Source organism: Gordionus sp. m RMFG-2023, chromosome 2 (genome assembly GCF_954871325.1).
Source record: "Gordionus sp. m RMFG-2023 chromosome 2, tfGorSpeb1-WG-v2, whole genome shotgun sequence".
Taxonomy (NCBI): domain Eukaryota; kingdom Metazoa; phylum Nematomorpha; class Gordioida; order Chordodea; family Parachordodidae; genus Gordionus; species Gordionus sp. m RMFG-2023.
The window spans coordinates 59,719,629-59,742,007 of record NC_088776.1 but is presented as its reverse complement, the minus strand read 5'-3'; the positions used below and the strand labels follow the sequence as shown (position 1 = coordinate 59,742,007).

Here is a 22,379-nt window from a genome sequence, read left to right as displayed (position 1 = left end):
CATATTATAGAAGAAGAAAAAAAGACACTTATTTTTCTTTTACAATTTGGAAGATACACTAAATATCGTTTCAAATCTCGGAATGTATCGACTATCGAAGAGTATCGTTTCAAATTTATAAGAGAATTATACACTGAATTTTTTTTTTTTTTAAAGTGGGATATTTTGCTAGGTAAAATGCTTATTTATAATAAATAACAACCTTTTTTTAAAAAAAAAAAAAATTATACTAAAACCTTTCCCAGCAATCACGGCAAAAGGGATGATCGCATTCCATCTTCGGCTTCTTCAGGGGGGTTCTGTGCTTGGAGACCGGGGATATAAGTTCGTCGCATATACCACACACCTGAATAAAAATACTATTTGTAGGATTTTTTTAAAAAGAAAACTTCCTTCGATCTGGCTCTCGCCGAACTATCACGGATCTACCCTTTCTACTCCTATGGGAGATTCGGGTAAAGAAAAAAAATGAGGACTATATTATAATTTTTTTTTGTTTAAAAGGAATGTGTTTTACCTAATGTCAATCATTTTTTTTTAAAATCCCTTTAGGATCTGCATAATAATTAGTCTTATTTATTATTTCGATAATTTTTTAAAGGAAAACTCGTTAGATATTTCAATTATAAAACCCGGAAGTTAACATTTTAAGGAATTTTTATATTTATCGTGATATAGTTGCTTCTACAATTATTATCTATCTTAGGTTAGCCGTTATCTGAATTTAATGGGGGTGGGAAGAAGGGGGGGGGGGGGGTTACCAATCCTTCCTTAACCTTCTTACTTTACTATATTAAAACGTTTCGTAAATATTAAATTCTGGTAAGAAATATAATTATAAATAAATTACGAATTGGTAAATATTTACTTAGAAAATAGAAAGTTTTGGTTAGAGGGATTATAAAGCGTTTGCTCTTTATAAAAAGATGTTCATATAAAGGTGCATGGGAACCGAGCCGGATTTTCACCACCTGCCACCCCCCCCTTCTCCTACCCACTCTCTGTATAGATAATCAGTAAATAAAACATATGTATACGTTTTAGACAGATTATACAAATATAATTTTGTGTAAGTATCTATTGATTAAGAGAGTTTAGAAAACTGTTTTAAAAAGATATATTTCATCATCATGCATGAACTTACCCTAGCTGTAGCGTTGATCGAAAATTCTTGATTGGCGTTGCCGCGCTTACTTTTGGAATCGGCGTTCAAGAGGTCGGTACGACTTGTTTCGGTGATGGGCGAGGTAGAAGGCGGGGACTGAACACCACAGAGGCGACAACATGTCGGAGGGTCCGCTATCCAGGAGTCGAGCAACCTTAATTTAGACCATTCTTCGAAAAAAAATATAAATTCATTAATTTAGAAAGTAATTTTCAAAGGGACCAGTTACTTTCGAAAATAAAATTGTAACTGGATGTTAGTTATAGTAAACTTTTTAATCTGTAACTTGTAATAATAACTAGATACTTTTTAAAAGTAACTTTTAACGACACTATATCCTTCCTTCTATTTATTATATACCGAAATATCTTAATAGGCCCTCGGCCGTGAATAGCGGAACGTTCAGCATATCCGAGGTCTCCACTATGAGTTGATCTTTAAGTTCTTGCAATTCCGTTCTACTTAAACAGGTATAAGGTTCGGATAGATCCAGCTCGGCTAATTCCCTTTCTACGCAACCTTCAGTTTCTTCCTATTTTTTTTAAACGGGGATTTCAAAAAAAAACACAAGTAATAATATTATTTTTTAAAAGGAAGGAAGGAAGGAAGGAAGGAAGGAAGGAAGGAAGGAAGGAAGGAAGGAAGGAAGGAAGGAAGGAAGGAAGGAAGGAAGGAAGGAAGGAAGGAAGGAAGGAAGGAAGGAAGGAAGGAAGGAAGGAAGGAAGGAAGGAAGGAAGGAAGGAAGGAAGGAAGGAAGGAAGGAAGGAAGGAAGGAAGGAAGGAAGGAAGGAAGGAAGGAAGGAAGGAAGGAAGGAAGGAAGGAAGGAAGGAAGGAAGGAAGGAAGGAAGGAAGGAAGGAAGGAAGGAAGGAAGGAAGGAAGGAAGGAAGGAAGGAAGGAAGGAAGGAAGGAAGGAAGGAAGGAAGGAAGGAAGGAAAGGAAGGAAGGAAGGAAGGAAGGAAGGAAGGAAGGAAGGAAGGAAGGAATGAAGGAAGGAAGGAAGGAAGGAAGGAAGAAAGTATGGTAAATTTTAAAAATGAGATTGTTAATTTAAATTTACTGCGGACAAATAAACTATGCGAAATTCGATGTAATTTGTCAGTCTTTTGTTTTTTCCACTCATCGCCGAGAGCTCCAATGCAGTGGCCATTTTGGGAGTTTGGATGGATTTCGAAGATTTAGAAATTTTGGGGATTTTTATGGCGTTGGGTACTTTTAATGAGAGCTGTCGCAATCCACCATTTTCTAACTGTAAATCGAATTATATTATTGGTCATGACTTGAATGGTTATATTTTAGAATCAAAATAGATGAAGCAGAACAGAAGTATATAACTTTATTTCCTTTTATTCATTTTATTCATTTAATTATTCATTCATTTATTTTCATTCTTTCCTAGAGTTATAATATACCAAGTAATGAGCTAAAGGTAGGTTTCCTGCGTAGCAAGCGTAATGCAGCGGGGCCCATCCATTAACGCCATCTATTACTTCAACCGAGGTGGCGTCTTCCCATTGGTCGAAATGAGAATAATTGTTAGCTAAATCTGGTAAAATATTTTGGAACGTTAATAAAAAAGATCAAACCGGCCCAACAAAATATTTCGGGTTCAGTCGGGCCTTTTGAAAAATTCGGGCCGTCCGCACCGGGTTTAAAAAATTAGGCCCGATGCCAATCACTTATTGGCATCTATTCTGGGTTTTTTTTTAAAAAAAAGAAGGCTTAAATGAGTAACGATTAATCCGCCATTTTTTTACTGCTTTCTAATTGTTTTTAATTTTTATCTTATGTCTGAATAAAGTGATTGTTAAAAAATGTTGTCATATTTTAGAAATAAGTGTATAGTAATGACATAATGATATTGAAAGCGTCGTTGAATGCAAATCAGCTGGACCCGCTATTTTGGTAACCCAATATAGTAATTATTCTCATGTTAAAAACTACTATTCAATTGATAACTTCCTTCTTATTTCGATGATCAGGAAATTCTTTAATAAAGTTCGAGTCAGACATAGGGATAAATTGGCTTCTCGTTTAAAATTTTTAATAATGATATGGTGAACCAAAATGGCGTCCCCAGCTGTTTTCATTGATGTACACTTTTAATGAATGCATCGTCAGTCTAGGTCTTATTATATATGATTGGTGTATAGTCATATAATATTTTTCTAATATAAAGTTAATCGCTTTTCTCCAACATTTAAAGGTGTCCTCATTAATGAGTAAACGCGTCATGTACAAGGGGTGCGTTATTTGACGCAGCGTTATTACAAATAAGTATAAATTTATAAATATGAAGCATTATGATGATAACGGCTATGATAACATTTTAAACATATGTTGCAATGCGTTGGTAAAAAAAAAAATATGCAATACGATTGTAAAAAAATATAAGCGAATTTTAAAAAAAATATTATAAACTAATCATCTCCATTTTAGCTTTATCTTAAATCAGTTTTTTAAAACTAAATCCGCTGTGGTAACGCCGCGTCAAATAACGCAGCGCTTGAAGATAGCTCCTTTACAATAAATGTAGGGTATACCCAATGACATATAATAAGACCTAGACTGACGATGCATTCGTTAAAAGTGTACATCAATGAAATCAGATGGGGACGCCATTTTGATTACCCATATCACTATTAAAAATTCGAGAGGCTAATCTATTCCCATGTCCGATGCAAACTTTATTAAAGACTTGCCTGATCATCGAAATAATAAAGTAGCAAGTTATCAATTTTGGCGGGTCCAGCTGATTTGCATTCAATAACGCTTAATGCATTATTGTGAATGCATCATCAGTCTAGGTATTATAATATATGTCATTGGGTATATCATAAACTGGTGATAATGATAATCGTCGTACAGCAAGAGTAGACTCACTACCTATTCTATTTGATTAACTTTTAATACATAGAAATCAAAACCACCATTTTTTTTAAATAACCCATCTGGGCTTAGTTGCCTTGATGTCGGGCTAGTAAATCCAAGCCTGGGTCAGCGGAAAAGAAGGTTAGTTATATTTATTTTATAGTTTAAATTTCTGCTCATTAAGGGTTGTCAAAAAAATTTGGATATTTTTTTTTCCAGCTTTTGCATATTAAAATTGTCCTAATGGATATGTAACAGACTTTTTATTGGGATGTTTAGAGGAAACTAAATAGCCTGCTAAGCATCTGTTTACGTCTAACTATAATCCGAGCGCTGTGACGCCAGCGGAGAATATAAAAAATATAGCACGGTTAGAGGTTAGAATCTTTGATTATTTATCGTCATTTTAGAAAGTAGTTATTAAAAGCGATTCATTGTCATTAATCAATTCCTTTTGTAGGTTTAGGGAGAATATATTTCATCTTAATGTCTATCTATACATCTTTCCATAATATTATAAAACCTAATTCTTTTAATAATCAGCATCGAAACGTGAATATAAAAATAAAATACATATAATACTTTCCGTATCTTTCCTATTGGAAATCCTCTTCCTTTTAAGCTCTCTGCTATAATCCATAATGGCTTTCAAGCACTCGATCCTGCGTTCGGTGTCCAGATTAACTATATCTATAGAATCGGATTCGTCGGGCATTTCGTTCGATTCGCAACTCCAATCCGATTGGTCGAATGAATCTTCGCAAGTCACGCGACGACATGGAAGGGCGTTTCGGCATAAAGTGTGCAGGGCCGATTGGCCCTCGGCATTTTTGGTCGTTATATCGCACCTCGTATCAGCCAGGAATAGTCTATATATAATTTCGTAAATGTGATATTGAGAAAGGCCATTATCTCAGACATTGTTAATAATTATTTTATTGTTCCATCTCCACTTTATACCATTCATTAATATGGAAGGGAAAACGAATTTCATTGTATGATTTAACTATTTTAAAAAAAAAATTACAAATAATGTTTAATATTTATTTAGCAAAATTCGTTTTTTATAAATATAAAATAAATATTTAAAGAAATATTTTAAAAATTAAATTTTGAGGAATGTTTTCGGGATTTGAAATCCAAAAAGAGATAAGGAAAATCTTCTGTAAATAAAAATTTTCAAATCCCTAAGGAAAACATAATTTCGTACGTAAAATGAAGTTAATAATTTAAACAGACGATATTATAAAGTTTAAAAAATAATAAAGGTTGGATGGATGAATGGAAATTTGGTAACTTAATTTATCCATAATAGATAAACCTGTGCATCAATTGATACAGAAAAAAAAAATCTTAATTCCTATTGGATGCCATCTTTAAAAAAAAAAGACGGAAATAAGGTAATCTATAATAATAACGAATCTAAAATAAACTTACGCTTCTGGCAACCAGATTTGTAAATCTAAATATCTCCATATTGAAAAATTATTTCAAGCGACATAATATATACACATTTTAAAAAAAATTCGGCTGATCACCATCTTCCTCATTGTAAAATTTAGGAGTACACATTTTTTTTCCTTAATAGATACGCCGGTGTTTTACATTCAGCTCAAAGGAAAATTGGGATCGGTGGATTATAATAAAGTGAATGAAGTAAATTCTCGAGTTAAACATTATGGCAATCGGGTGTGGCCGCCGAGAAAGTATCAAGGAAATAGATGGCCCATGAATTCTTCACAGATGTCCATGAAAAGGAGTGATTTCGATCTTACAGGTGTAGGTCATACTAGTTATTCAATATTCGATTCTTTATTATAATAATAGAATATGGGACCTAATAAAATATAGAACCGTTCATAATATTGATGATACCTTTTTCGAATTGAGGGGGAATTTTATGTTCAAGTGAGATCAGCTCCCAAGATGTGAAGAAAACACTTATGTTGTGGATCGATTCAACATGTGATAGCTCAGTGTACATTATACGTAGAGGGTGATCCCAGCCCATCGAAATATCTATTATTTGGTGGGACAACGCCAAAATCGTTTGAAGGATGATACCGCTATTACCAATATTTTCTCCCTGGATAGACATAAGGTTTTTTGGCCGCCTAACCATAAACGATTCCCAATGAGCGAGATGAATCACGTGGATGTGATAGACCTTGCTATCACCAGGGCTGGGTGCTAGTCATTTTTGGAGGATTCGATGCCTGGGAGACAGCAATTGATTCTGAACGAAATCAGCTGACAAGTTTTTTTTTATGGTATACATACATATTTACACCAAATAATTTTTCAGTAATTAAAAATTAATAGTTTTTATTTTTTAAATTTTTTTAAACAAATCAAGTATTAACTTTGTATGTTATATTTTTTTCTTTATTAGGAAAATTTTTATTTATTAAAAGGAGCGGTTTCAATTTTTAAAAATATTAAATACAAATAAGGATATATTAAAAATTAACTAAAAAAAAATCCTAGAGAAGAGTGAATGCTTAAAAAATCGAACAGGCTTCGAGAGAAATCTTGCTGCTGACGAAGGTAAAATCCTTCATTGGGATCCCCAGTGATCTGTCTCATTTTTCCCCCTATGGTTTTATTGAAATTGAGTGTATCACTTCCGAATGTATACCTAAGATATTTGATAACAATTGGTATGAACACTGTGTTGGTGAGGCCGATATATTTGTTTAAAGGACTTCTGCCTTTTCGGTGGCAGAAAATGAGAGGTTGGCTGCTGCGAAATCGACACAATTATAGTCTAAGGTCAGCGGGAGATCGTTGGTCCAGGGAATTATGGATATACCATAGGGGCTTATGGCGTTTTCATTTGAAAGGCCCACTTGTTCAAGGGTGGATGGGATTAACTTTTTTTGTGGGGAGCTAAAAGAATGTTGTCGATGGATTTATGGCGGGGTTGTAGTCCACCAAAAAACTTGCAGTTCAAGTAATGGTAGGCTTTGGATTCAATGAGCTGGCCACCATAATTTTATCTCATAAATAAATATTTATTATTCGTGGGTACATTCTCGTGGCCTATAAAGGGTGGGCGCGTGTCAAATTTGTATATTTATTGAAGGTTGTCTATCAAGTTTAATGTCGCAACGTGATTGGTTAAAAATTAATTTAAAAAATTTATAATTATTTTGTTAAGAAATATTATTTGTATTCGTTAATTAAATTTGATCATAAACAAAAAAAAAATAACTAAATTATTAAATGATTTTTAATCGTTTTTTTTTGTTTTATAAAATATTTGAAATAAAAGCAATATTTTTGTTTCAATTGAAATTTTAAAATAGTTAGCACAAATAATTAAGATTGATAGAATACCGGTAAAATTAGATTTTTGAATTTTTTAAAAAAAAACGTGTTTAAAATATAATTTAGGGTTGAAAAAAATAACACAATGCCGAAAAAAAAAATACGTTGTCGTTAACACATATATATATGTCGTATTGGGATTCGGAATCTCTTGATTTTAAATCCTTTACCGAGAGAGCGATTTAGAAAAATTTAAAGTTCGATTTAACCGAAAATGTATTGTAGCATAGCATGGGTAGAGTTCCCAAACTGTTAAATTTCAAACAATTTTGGCCATGAACTTTAGAAACTATTTCCAATTTATATTAATTTTTATGTGGATTTTTCATATAAATTAAAAAAAAATACTTAAATGTCTATCGCTGAAATTGGTTGAAATTTATAAGGTAAATACTCTACACATGCTGGAATACAATTCCTGTAAAATCAGATGTTTAAAATCCAAAAATCGCCATTAGTAAATGATTTAAAATTGAAAGATTCCGAATCCCCATACGACATATATATTTAATTTACTACATTCATTAAAATATATTTATTTTTTTTTTAAAAAATTAATTATTTTTATATCGAATCTTATTTGAAAAATGTTATAATTCATGCGAAATCAAATAAAAAATAAAATAAAATTTCATAAATAATATGAAATATTTAACGTTAAAATTGTCATAAAAATAGAGGTCCTATTAAAATAAAGGTTGCTAAGAAACATAAAATCTCGCCGCCTCCTCGAAGCTCAGTTGATCCATTAGATCCGCGTCACGTGAGCTGATTTTGCTGCAAAAAAATGGTTTTTTCCATTATAAGTCAATATTTTTAAATTACTCAGGTAATGCTATGGTTAATTATTATTTATAAATAGATTTTTCTTTAAATAAAATATATATAATTATTTTAATTCATATATGTATATAACCTTGAAATCGTCTTTTCCATACAAGTATTTTAGGCAACAGCCTTCCCTCCCCTCTGCTCGGAAGTTAATTTAATCTTTTTCACAAACCTAACATTTAATAACAAAAAGTGGTTTTTTTTTAAATTTAAAATTTTAAAAATTGAAAATAATTATTACATTATCCTTTATTTATTTTATTTGAACATTTTATTTTTATAATTATATTTTTTTTTATATAATTGTCAGTTAATAAGCCAAAGCAATGTATTAAATAGATAATATTTACAAAAAAAATATATAATAATTTTCGCAAATTTATTGATTTTTTTTTTGTTATCTTTGCGTTCGTTATTCAGTGTTTCATACCATTTCTATTTTTTTTGCAGATGAAGATGATATTATTATTATTATATTCGATGTGTTTTCTTTAAACTTTCATAATCTTATAATCTTGTATCTGTCTATTTCAATTTCTCAACCATGTTTCGAATTAAGATTATATTCTGGTATTCGGCAGGGGTCTTAGCCGATACTAAAACGGTATCTGGTCGATACCACGGATATCAAATAGTTTCATCAAGTTTCACTCATTCATTTATAATTTTTTTTTTTAAATGGTTAAAAATTTGTAACCTCGATTTTCATTTAAAAAAATGAGAATGGTAAAAAATAAATATAAATGCGACATAATATTCCCGTTTCTAGTTAAAAAGACATGTCGTAAATGACCCCAGACCCTCTTAAACGGGAGAATAGGCGGGAGAGCAGCCTTGGACCGCCAAAAGGCTTATTTTTAGGAGCCGGCATATTTTTGTTTCAAAAAAAGGTGTAAATATTATATCAATTATTAATTAATTTAGTCGTTTATTGCAAATTATACATTTCATGAATATTATATTACCTAATTCATATTCTAAGCTGCTTGTACACGAATCTAATTTTAAAAAATGAAAACCACAGTTCGTTATTTTACATTTTTTTAAGGGCTAGATATATTGGAATTTTTGTGCCTCAGGCTGCTAAAACTTCTTGAGCATGGCTCAGATAACTCCGTTATGATTTTTTTTTAAACTAATCTATATTGCCATCAGTTTAAATGTTTAAATTTATCATATTTAAGAACCTAATTCAATGGACGACAGTCTCCCCACCCCTTCTTCCCTTTTGTCAAATAATATTTTATCTATTAATTAACCGAAATTTTAATTATAGAATGAACAAATATTACATAAATTAGCAGCAATTATAAAATCAATTTACATTCATTTTATAGGCGATTAGTGTAATATTAATTATAGAAACCTGCATGAACATCAATATCATGCATAAAATGTAAGCCCAGCTTATGAAAATGTCAATGTTATTGAATATCACAATTATAGAGAATATATATTTTTAAAAAAAGTATGGAAAATCAGATTTGTATTAATGAGAATAAAATAGATTAAAATTATTAGATTATTGAAGTTATCTCTGAATATAGATTAGAAAATATAATTAAATAATATTTTGCAGAGTGGTTAAAGTAGCGCGCTACTTAGCGCGCTATCTTTTTTGGTAGCTATAGCTAATAGCCGCTACTTTTTTTAAATTATTTAATTTTTTAGCGCGCTACTTTTTTTAAAGCGCTACTTCGCTACTTTTAAAAAATATAATGAATGTAAGTATAAACATGAAAATTTAAATATAATATCATAATTAATTATAATTTTTATAATTTATTATTTAATTTTGAAATTTAAATATATTTTCAATTTTTAATTTATATTTTCAATCTGTGTTAATAATCTAAAATGGCATCGTCCATGGATATCCAAATCCTTGAAAGTGATTCAGATATGGAAGATTTAATGGAAGAAAATGTACTTAATAGCTCTAATAACGTTTTTCCATTCCCTAAATTTGAAAAATTTTTTAAAATAAATATTAAAACAAAATCTGGATTCAAATTCATGTGCTTAAAATGTAAAAAAAATATATCATCAAATCAATCAAGTAGCTATAACCTGAAGAAACACCTAAAGGTAAATTGTTATTTTTACATTATAATATTATTTATTATATTAGACTGTTCACGCCAATTGCTATAAGGAAATAGAGAAACATATAAAAAATTTTGGTATAGGAGAATCTTCATTCAAAAAGACAAATACTATCCAAACCAAATTAACTGATAATAAACATGCCAATATTTCACAAAAATTGGCTGATAAAGTTATTGTTGATTTTATTATTGACACAGTTCAGCCAGTGTTTTTGGTTAATAATCCATCATTTACTCTGATGATTAAAACTTTATCCCCTGGCACAACAGTTTTATGTCGCCAGACACTTATGAATAAAATAGCCGACAACTTCAAAGTGATGAAAGATGCTCTAATAGTAGAGTTATCAGATATATCTTATGTATGTACCACGGCAGTTAGTTGGACACATAACAGAAGGTAAAAACTTATTTATATTTATAAATTGATCTGATTAAATATTTTTAGAGCTTATTTGGGAATCACAGGCCATTGGTTAGACCCTAGGACCTTAAAAAGAATATCTACTCCAACAAACATAGATTGCCGAGTATCTACCACGAAGACATCCTCAAATAATTTTTTTGAAATTAAAGATGATTTAATAGAAAATCCAATTGATCTTTTTTTTCAATCAAAAAATATTGAAATGAATATTTTTGATAATTTTTCATATATTAAAAATTTATATATAAAATTTAATACCCCCTTGCCCTCAAGTGCTAGTGTTGAGAGATTATTTAGTAAAGCAAAGCTTATACTTTCTGATCGTCGCTCTAGACTTGGGGATGATAATATTGAAATGATATTATTATTAAAATGCAACAAATTAAAATAAATAATAATTTATATTGCTTATTTTTTTATAATCTAAACTAACTATATTTTTATATTTATAAATGTTGATTTTTATAAATTATTTATTATACATTTACATTATAAGCAAAAAAAAATAAAAAAAATTTATTTCATTTGTTTCTAAATTTTTTTTTATAAAAAGTAGCTAATAGAGCGCTACTTTTTTTGACAAATAGCGAAAGCGAGTAGCGCGCTACTTTTTTTGACAAATAGCTATTACAGTAGCGCGCTACTTTTAAAAATAGCGTTTAACAACTCTGATATTTTGAAGTTGGAGATTTTTTTCAATATATGCTTTTATAAAATATTTAGCAGATATCACATGCCAGGCTAAAATCCAAAAAGAATTGCAAGTGATCATTAAAGCAGGTTTAGACTAAAAAAAGCATTTTGCAGGTGTCTATAATCTAATACAATGAGAATCTATACTCTAAAATTGATATTACTACCAAGGGCCCTCCATATATTTGTCCAAGTAGAGGGAGCATATATTTATTGTTTTTTTATATAAGGGTATCGAAGTCTATGTTTATTACTGGAAAACATTTAGTAGTGTATCTTTTTTTTGACATGGATCAAACCCAAATGTTTGCTTTTTATAAAATTAGTTATTCGATATTGTTTTTTATTTAAATATTATTTTAATATATTTTTTTATGTTTCTAATAATAATTTAAATCAAATTAACTGTATGAAGTTCAAACAAAATAACTCAAAAGATTAATCAAACTCATTAAAATAGCCAATAAATATTTGCATTTTGTTACACAAATGTGCATATACCTATTTGACCATGAAGTATGGCCAACTAAGATTGCAGAGATAATCCTGTGAAGAATTTTTGACCTGGCCCTGAAAATTATACAAGTTCTCTATCCTAAATTATTTTTGCCCATCATTGTCAGCAGGTTGGGCACTTGGGTAAGGCTAAGTCAACCTCCATCTATAAATTCAATTGGAATTAATATTTTATATACAAGGAATCTAAATTTTCCCCATCCTTTTACCAATATTTCTCTTTTTAGTATATTTTAATGGTAAACTTATAAAAAGAAGTTGTTAAAATCTTTATGCAGATTGTAGAAAATAGCTCGTTATCATATAAGATTGTAAATATTTTGCATAAAAATACTTCTTTTTTTAATTTGGATACTTAAACTGGACATAAATAAAGAGGGTGAGTACACCAATCCCTGCACTACCCCCTTTCATAATAATTTATCATTTTATAATAAATATCTTGATGAAAAATTATCTTGTAGATCCACAATAAACATAACTCAGTGTATAAAATGTTTTATTAATTCTTAATATAACAAAAGTGAAAGGTCTTTTATATCATAGTTTTATTGTACTTGACAAAATAAGGCATGGCATTCTTGCAAGCAATATGCAATGGAGTATTATGCAGATAGTGATCCCCCAATGACATACTAGGATCCAATGACTTTTGCAGTTCGGAACTACTTTTATAGAGTAATATAGCTGATTTTTCATCCCCTTGTATTAAATGTTTTTTGAATTTGGCTGAAATATTTCCCATATTTTATTACATCGTTAAAAATTGATTTTTTTTAAAAAAAAATTTCTATAAACATGTGTTTTTCATTTAACAATCCGCTAAATATATACTATTTTTAATTTGTTATTTCGGTCAATAAATAGTCATCATGAAAAAAATCTATATTTAGTTAAAATAAAAGTAAAACTAAGCTGGACAGGGAAATATATAATATTTTTTAAAAAAATGTCAATAATTATTATTAATATTAAGTTATAAACATTTATAGATTCTTTTATATATTTTAATTTCTATGCCAATTAAAAAATAAATATGAATTACAAAAAACTATATTAATCTTTTATTTCTTGGGTTTCTTTATTTAACTTATGAAAGGATTTTATTCTCTCCCTATGATTTGTTCATGTTTGATATATAGATCTGGGAATGCATTCCGATATCTATGGTCCATTAATATATAATAAAATTTAATTTACAAATTATTTACCACTCGATTATACAATAATCAAAATCATAAGATGAAAGACTCTTTTACACGGAAGTACAACGTCTATAGGAGCAGTGGGTGGTAGGAACATGCATCCTATTTTTTTGAGGTGGTAAGCATTTGGGGGGTAGACTAGGGGTTGGATAAATTTCTTGGGGTGGGGGAGGGGTAATCTATTAAACTTTTAGATGAAGTTGGGCAAAATGTATTGCTGTAAAAATTAATAATTTACAGATGATATTGCTAAACATCGACCAAATATAAAAAATGCGCACAATCATAGACAATTTTTTCCAAATAAAAAAAATTCTGGATCAGTTTCTGCTATCCTTCTAAGGTACTTACGTGTTAGAGATTCTATCAGTAAATTTATATTCATGCCAAACATTATATTATAATTGTTATATTCTATCCCCCCTTATTTCTTTTATTTTTTTGTTTCTCCTTGTTTCTTTCGTTTTCCCATCTTCTTTTATTTTGTTATGAAATTAATATATTATACCTTATTTTTATATTGCATTTGAAACTGGTTCTTACCAGTTTCATGAATGATTATATCGCGATTAAATAACAACTTTTTCTTTCCCCCCTGGCCTAAAAATTATAAAGGTGGAAAACAAAACACCATTAATCATTAAATATTTTTTTTTATAATAGAATTTCTTTTTTTTATTGTAATTTCTCTGATTCGAATAAACTTTAAAACTTACATTGTCCAAGTGATTCCATGACTAAATCGATAAAACCCGGCCCCCTGGATCCAGTCATTGACCATCCCGGACTGTATTATTCCCCTTCAGACTCGGGGACCCATCGGTCCAAACACAACAATAATATTACCCATGTTCATAAAATGACTCTATTATGTTTACAATTTGATAGTTGTTTAAAGCATTAATAATTTAAATTATTCATTTTAAAATTTAAAAGGGAGTACTACTATAATAAAAAGGGTATAATTAATCATCTAGTTAGCAAATTTTTTAGGGGGGTGGGTATTGATTTTTTAGGGGGGGGGAGGGGGGGTTGGCATTCACATTCACTGATTATCTTGTCATATAGACTCTGGCGTACTGTATAATAAAGTATCCAGAGTTATAGAATTAACTGGAATATCGTAATTGATATATTGCTTAATCTCAGCTTTGATAATTCACTTTAAATCTGTGGCAGATTCTTTTTATTTGTTTCTCCAAAACGCGCATCTAGGTTTTTGGGTTAATTTTTTTTTAAAAAAATATATATTCGGGAAGAATTTTTGAAATAAAAAAATATATATTCGGGAAGAATTTTTGAAATAAAAAAATATTTTTATTAGTCATTTTAATTTTGCCCTAATTTTCAAAGTTAGCTATTAGATTAGACTGCATGGTGCTGTCTAGAGAAATTATAAATAGATTTATTTTAATCTTATTGTTGAGATTTTTTAATAGCTTTTAATTTTACAATAAAGCGACATCTCTTACTAATAATCTATATAGTGTCTACATGTTTGGGGTGGGGGAGGGGGGGGGCATGAGCGATTTGTCTCCTTTTTTTGAATAGGCATCGAAAGGGTAGAATAATATTAAAAAAACACTAATTGTATACTTTAGATATAATTAATTTATAAAAAATGTTTTTATTTATCAATAGATATTTATTTATCACTCATTGACAGTATATTCTCATAGTTAATGTTTGGAATATGATTACTAACAACACTGATAAAGATTGATTAAATTGTTTGAAGGTTAAAAATAGGAGCTCATTATTATTTTAAAATAATATCACGGGGTTGATAAAACAGAATGGAAAGGTAAATATTGTAGAAAGCCGCCAAAATTTGGATAGTTTTTTTTAAAAAATGTGAACTATGAGCTATTTCTACGGTTTAAAATTTTAATTATTATTAAATTTTTATTTTTATTGCATTCAGGATCAGAGGATTAACATATAAAGTTATATTATATTGTATATAAGAAATAAGAAAAGCCAAAAAATATAATTATTCATATTTTAGAATATGATAAATAAAATAATCCTCATACCACAGAAATTTAAGAAAAAGGGTTTTGAAAAATCAAAAACTATGTGAACCCTTACACTCACAGATTCAAAGTTAACGTGAATTTGCTGTAAAGCATACAAAAATTAATATATAAATATTTTATTTATATCGCATCTTGTTTACTTCGCTGCTAATTTGGACTATCTGCGAATGCAGGATTAGGTGGAGTTCTCGAAGTATTAAAAGTTTAATAGAAAAATTCAATATTTTTGTTGTGTACATAATCTCTATGAGAAATTTAATATAAATTATAAGACATTTGAATTACACTTTCTAGTAAGAGAATAAATAACTAAAAATAAAATGTATATTAACAATTTCTATAATATATAAAAACAAAAATTATTCTTATTAGTAAATAGTTCTTCAAGTAAAGCTGGTAATCTTAGAGTCGTATTGAGGAAAGTTATTAGATAAAAGTTTAAGTGGATAATGGTTTACAAATCAGCCAATTTGCCTCAATCGACAGGAAGAAAGAAAGAAGACCCTTACACTTCATTCAGTTTTTTGTATATTTTTATATACTTTGCAGCGAATTCGCGCTAACCAGGGTAATAGATAACTTAATTATGGTTACATAATCAGGTATATGACATGTGTAAAATCTAGTAAAATTGTTAGTTTTAATAATTAATGTTAAAGATAAACTAAATGACTATTTATTTTTATAATATATAATATATATCTACTTATTTGTAAATTAACAACTGTTTCAATACATTAATGATAAGTAGTTTAAATAAAATAGTATGGCCAGTTAACACTGGGCATATTACCAGTCAACATACAGTTGGACGGGCCAAAATATACTACACTTAAAAATATCCAAAAAAACATTAGATTTAAGCTTTAATTTTACCTTATTTTATAAAATAATATATTTACTACACATTATTGCTAGATTTATTTAATTAAATTAGAATCATTTATTCGCCACAAGCAAAAACATGGCCACTTATACTTGGTTATCTACCAAAGTGAGAAATATCTATTCTATAAAAAGCAGTGTAGCAGCGCGTATAGAAAATAGTTTAGCAGCATCACGAAAATTTTTAAATCCTTAGGCCAAGTACTGATTCATTTTATTTCTAAACAATCGCCTGTTTAGCTTTCTCTAAACCCTCTATAAAAGGAGAGGCTATTTAGATTTACGTAAAAGAATTGCATCTTTTTTATCTTATATTATACCAAATAAGATATATGGAATCACTCTTAAGACCTAACCCCTACCCCCACCTCAATTTTATACTTTTTATTAACGTGCAAGAGTATTGCTTTTCTTATCCATTCATCTCTATGTGCACCACGGAACTTCTTAGTTTTGAAAATAAATCGTTTTATTTTATTATCTTTCTTTCTGTCAGGTTTTGATGGCATGTTTCATTTTGATATTTTCTCTATTAGATACATACCAATTTCCGTGTCCAAATTTTAGGAAATACTATAAGCTAACATTTCATTATCAATTGATCCAGCTCATCCTTCAGGTTTATCAAAAATATATTTTGTTAAAAATAAAAATAAAAGTTTGGAATTATAGAAGACCACTTATAGCTATATTATGATTGGTCAACTAAAATAGCCTTTCCTTATGAGTTGGCGAATATTTAAAGCCCTAAGCTCTAAATTTTATTCCTTTTTTAAAAAAATCCAACATAATTTTAATTCGACGTAATTCTTTAAAATAATAAACTATCAATACGGGTCATTTAAATAATATTTTTCGTAAAATTTATTATAACAAATCTCCTATATTTATTAGAATACAAAACATTGAATAACCCTAAAAATCAAAAAAAAATTAATATTTTACATAATATTTAAGAGATAAAAAAAAATGCCTGAAGAGTGGGTTGTTGTATTTAGCCAATTCACGGAGTTAAGAAGATAGATTATATTATTGCGACATTGAAATTATAAATCTTGATTTTCAAAAATATTCCCTTTTTTGATAAAAAATATCAATTGATGTAAAAAAAATGGGTGAATTGGAAATGGTTACAAAAAAAAAGATATATTTTACTATCCCTAAGTTGTGATTAGACTTTCGTCACTAAAGTCATATAAAGAGTATATTCGGTAAAAAGTTGTGTTCACCATAAATTCGCCAAATGAGTGATGGATGTAAAAGTTGAGAAATATTAGTCTTTAAATGTGCGTTAATTATTATATAATAATATCAGTCAAAACAGATGATTTTTTTTTGTAAGCTTGGAAACTATGAAATAAAATTTAATATTTATTCTTATAAGCAATATTATTTATTTAGGCATTACAATGCTTACAAACTGAAAGGTAGAGATAAGAGATAATTGGTGTTAGTACTGTTAAAGTACCTAACTTTAGCCAACTATAAGAGCATAGCCATATTTTTATTCAAAAATATTAGAATCAATCTTCAAGTTGAGACTCAGCTTAGAAGCTTAATTCAATTTCTTAGGCTAAAAGCTTCACTAAGCTACTACAGTAGAGATGGTCAAAATTAGATAATTTAACAACACTAGATATTTATACAAAAAATTATATATTATATTTTTTAATTTAAAAAAAAAAATAGGCCCTAACGAGATTGGACTAGATAATAGGTTTTTACACAAACTTATATGACGGATGAAGGTTTTTTAAAAAAAAATGACAAGAAATTATTTATTGATTCGGAAAATATATTTTTTTTTAAAGTTATGATATATAAATTCATCATAATTAAATTGGGATGGAGAACAAAGTATTCAAAAAAATGACAGAGATACAAATAAAAGTATAATTTTTTTTTTTAAAAAAAAAAGAAGCTTTTAAAGAGATGGAGGAAGTGTAAAACAAATATTTTTTAAATTGATTCATTGATTATCACTATTCTTCCGATGCAAGACAAAGTCGAAGTCAGAGATCTAAAAAAAACATTGAAATTATAACTTATTTTCCATAATGTTTTATTAAATGTTTATTAATTTCATTTAAAAATATTATTAAGGGATTAATAAATTCATATTTTTTAACACTAATATGCTATCACGGAATGAATATTCGCTTGATCGATCATTATTCCAATGAAAGAGCTGAAATCTTAGAAAACGGAGGAATATTTTTGAATATAAAACAAACAAAAAGAATATTTGACCATAAATTTCCTCTTTTCTATTTGGTCTAAGAGTTTTTATATCTTTATATTGTAAATATAATGGGGGACCATTTTAATATATTCTATTTTTTGACGACGCTCCGACATTCTGATCGGGCTTAGATCGTCGGGAAAAAAGATTTTTTGCTTCTTTTAACCATAATAACAGCCTTAGGTCTGTCTCTAGGAAATCTAGAAGCGGACCCAAAAAATAGCACCGATTAAGACTAAAGTTCTGATACTCGATTAGAATTTGGATGAATAGAGCAGAGCTAGGTGCGTACAATAGCATATCTAAAAAATAGAATTCGTTATTCTGAAATATAACGCCATCTATATTAGATATTATTATTTAAAAAGCTCAAACAGCTAAAAGTAAATTATAATTTCTATAGAGTTTATATATAAAAAATTTCATTTTCAAAATTAAAATTTCACCGGAAATAAGAAAACACTTAAGGAGGGCTATAAAGTTATATATAATTTGTGACTCTGTGAAATATATTTTTGAAAAAAAAAATAATTAAATAGATTTAATTAAATCGTGATTTGCGACTTTAAAGGCATATATTTTTGAATCAGGTTGAGCTAGGACTCTAAAATTCGAATCTCATTAAAATAGAACAAAAATAAGTAACATGGCAGGTTCCATCTATTTCAAAGAGGTTGCCCGAAAATCTTATTGATTCCACATGCAATATAAGTATTGATGAGAGTATGCTAAAAGGGGTAGGAATTTAACCTTTATTGAACACTAAATATATTATCTCTTAATCAAGCTATATCTAATATGAATCTGATTTATATATATATACCAGAAAAATAGTGGCAAAAAATATAAATTTGTATAATTTTTAGCTGTATTGTTACTTTTATAATTGATTTATGACAAAAGTAAGTTATTAAAAATTAAGCTTAAACATCTAAAACAAGGTGTATAAATTCTTCGTATTCTTTTAACCTATATTGTCATCAAAGTGACTAATCTGTGACTGAAAAAGGATATTATGTGACAAAATATGAATTACAACCAATTTAAGAATACCCAAAAAAGCTCTTTTTTCCCCCTTTATATTCATCATTTCTCTTTTTTAATTATGTTATAAATTATTTTATTTTTTACTAACTGTAGTCTCATATCCCAAAGGTGTCCCGTATAGGTTTCCAGTAGTACCGATACCAGCCTTGACTGGTTGTGTCATAATAAACCTCGGGTATTTCTGTCTGGGTTAGTTTTAGGGCGGCCCCACCACCCTGTCCATCAGATCCGCCATTAATTTCGATGACGACAACGGAAAAATGACCCTGGGGCCAGAAGGAAAGGCGCCACTTACACGTTAATTTGAGACTCGAGGGATCTATCTCCATAAACGTGCCCGTTATGTTTTGACCTAAAAGGCTGAACCCACCCCCGGGATGAACTTCATATTGGTTCACGGGATTACGGGTGAACGCTTGGACCTATACAAAAATAACGTAGTATTATATCAAATTTCGAAAAAATCCTGAAAATTTTTTTTTGCATAAATATTTTTTTTTTAAAAAAATTAAAATCAAATTTGATCAAGAAATCCTGTTGGATCTAAATAAAATCTTCAAAGGATGATCAAAAAATCTTGAAAGATTTTTTTATTTTGAAGAGCAACTCAAAATATTTTTTGGAAATTTAATCTTATTAAGCCATATTGCATTTTGTTATAAAATTAAATGAGCGAGATCTAGCAACATAAATATTTATTAATAAAAAAAAATACCTTGTTAATGTCAGTCAGTATAGAAAATAGTTCTTCTGGGGTAGTGTTAAAATTTTCATTTTGGATCAATTTTTTGGTTTTGAACATTTGTAAATTCACCTCTTGACCATGGTTTACTTAAATAAAATTAAAAATATATATATAAAGTAATATCATTAATATTTATTATATGAAATTAATATTTATTTAACTGGAATGACATTTTCTAGTTGGTCAGTGGATCTTTATTTATACATTTGGAGAATGTGCCAAATTTTGACAAAATTTCTCCTCAATTTAAATTTTGTTTTTCCTAGTGTTTATGATCTTGTTAAACTTGAGGCATCTGAAGATCTGGGAATCAAGTCACTAACCAGTGTATGCAACTTGATTGTAGAACTAAACCTGACAATTGGCGTAAAGCATAACCCTGATATTCAAAGGAAAGGATAATCATCTACACCATGTGTAACACATAATCAAACTTTTGAAATGTGCAATGAAGTCTTTGAATGTCTTAAAGGGATTTAGTGACCAAGTCAAGACATGCAAGTTTTATATCTGGGAAGGGTACTACAGGTGCTATTTTTCTAGCAATAAAGACAACATTTTTTATACGAAAATGTAACTTTTCAATTAATAGCATGTAAAATATAAAAGATTATAAGTTTATATTTAAAATTTAATAAAAAATAAAAGGAAAACTATTAATCATTTTCTTCAAATTTTTTTGCTTATTTATGAACTAATTATATAAATATCTTCATCAGAATATACGTTAATATTTAAAATTTATTAAAAAATAAAAGGAACACTATTAATATTAATCATTTTCTTCAATTTTTTTTGCTTATTTATGAACTAATTTTCTTTGGATCAACATTAAATATAATATATAGTGTTTATGTCACTTATACTATCATTTAATATAATATAAAGAGGTCTTTTAAATGAAATATATTATATAGCTTAATAACTTCAACATTTGATCAAAAAAAGCCAAAATTTTTGCTATCTCAATGAAACCTCAGTAATACTTTTTTGGCTAAAACCTTGATTTAATCACTTTTATGTAGATAAATTGAGGTTTTCAATGACACCATTAATAACAAAATAAATGTAGTTAATATGAATAATCTACTATTATCATACATGTTAATATGTAGCTTAGTATTTTTATAATAAAATGCCATATTATTTATGAAAGACAGGAATTAATAAAATAGCCCAACAGAGTTCCCAAATATTTAAAAAAATATATAAAAATAACTTTTGTCAATGTTTTCATCATCCTTATCTAATATGGAATGTGCAACAGAAATATGTTTTTTTATATTTTGTGAGTTTTTAATATTATCATTATCTGCATTTACTTCTATCTTTTTATTTGTAGGTAATATAATATCTTTGCTAAATTCTTCTTTTAACTGTCTTATATATTCACCAATAACTTTGCGAATTTCTTTCACTCCCTGGGTTTGCATAATATGTTTAAGTTTATCTTTACTTTCCTCACTACATTTAATGTTAACATCAAGGTTTGGTTCTGTGGAATCTTTATTATCTGTATCTGAGGTTTTGAGAGAGATATCAATATCAACATCTTTTGGTTCATGTTCTTCGCTGAGATTTAAGATTTCCAAAGATCCTTTAACTTTGGACTTATCAGGTTTGTAAAATCCAGTCCAATCAGCTACTATATTCCATTCATAAAAAAATATTAATTTAGACTTCCTATTATTTGCAGTTGCTTCCCCTTCCATTTTGGTAATGTCGCCTACCTTTATAGCAGCTTTTTTAAAAAAGTTTAATTACAAAAAGAATTTATTAAACACAATACCTGTGTCATTTTCAATATATATATCAGTAAGTAGTTCTTTTAATTTACAATTTGACCAAGATGATGCATCTTTCTCCGTCCAATGCCAATTATTAACATTTTTAGCGTCGCTTCTTTCTTCGACTATCCATCTAGGATCTCCACATCCCCACTTGGCCATTTTAAATTAAAATTTAAGATGATATTACAGGAAAATTATAAAAATTGGAAATTTCTAGTAATATGCCAAGGCGGACACAAAAATATAATGTGGCGGCTGTTATCTATCATAAATCTGACAGATTTTATATACAGATATTGGCCAGTTTAAGTATAGTAATTCAAAATCACGTTAAATTTATATAATATATTTACATAATAGTAAGCGCATTATTATTTTCGCCATGGGAAATAGCAGAGTCACAATTGGACTCTCAGAAATCCAATCTAATTTATTTAAGAAATTATAGATGACCTGGGAGAGAAACCCAACCACGAGTTTATAGGC

General features: G+C 28.7%; 2 protein-coding genes across 4 annotated transcripts in view; both read right to left on the bottom strand.

The window, feature by feature from the left end:
• The window catches only part of LOC135924994 (uncharacterized), a 41,270-nt gene extending 28,585 nt beyond the window's left edge, over positions 1-12,685 (bottom strand). For all 3 annotated transcript variants that reach the window (XM_065460126.1, XM_065460127.1, XM_065460128.1), the window contains exons 1-7: positions 12,498-12,685; positions 4,618-4,904; positions 2,577-2,710; positions 2,225-2,413; positions 1,526-1,697; positions 1,145-1,335; positions 237-346 (exon numbers count right to left, since the gene is read on the bottom strand). In XM_065460126.1, the coding sequence (XP_065316198.1) occupies positions 237-346; positions 1,145-1,335; positions 1,526-1,697; positions 2,225-2,413; positions 2,577-2,710; positions 4,618-4,904; positions 12,498-12,685 (1,271 nt within the window). The remainder of the gene's footprint in view (positions 1-236; positions 347-1,144; positions 1,336-1,525; positions 1,698-2,224; positions 2,414-2,576; positions 2,711-4,617; positions 4,905-12,497) is intronic.
• Positions 12,686-16,931: 4,246 nt separating this feature from the next.
• LOC135923254 (activator of 90 kDa heat shock protein ATPase homolog 2-like) lies at positions 16,932-22,127 on the bottom strand. The gene is made up of 5 exons (XM_065457907.1): positions 21,893-22,127; positions 21,323-21,844; positions 20,074-20,189; positions 19,447-19,780; positions 16,932-18,089 (listed from the first exon to the last, which is right to left on the bottom strand). The coding sequence occupies exons 1-4, from the start codon at positions 22,050-22,052 to the stop codon at positions 19,454-19,456; spliced, it is 1,125 nt and encodes a 374-aa protein (XP_065313979.1). The 5' UTR covers positions 22,053-22,127; the 3' UTR covers positions 16,932-18,089; positions 19,447-19,453.
• Between the last annotated feature and the right edge of the window lie 252 nt (positions 22,128-22,379).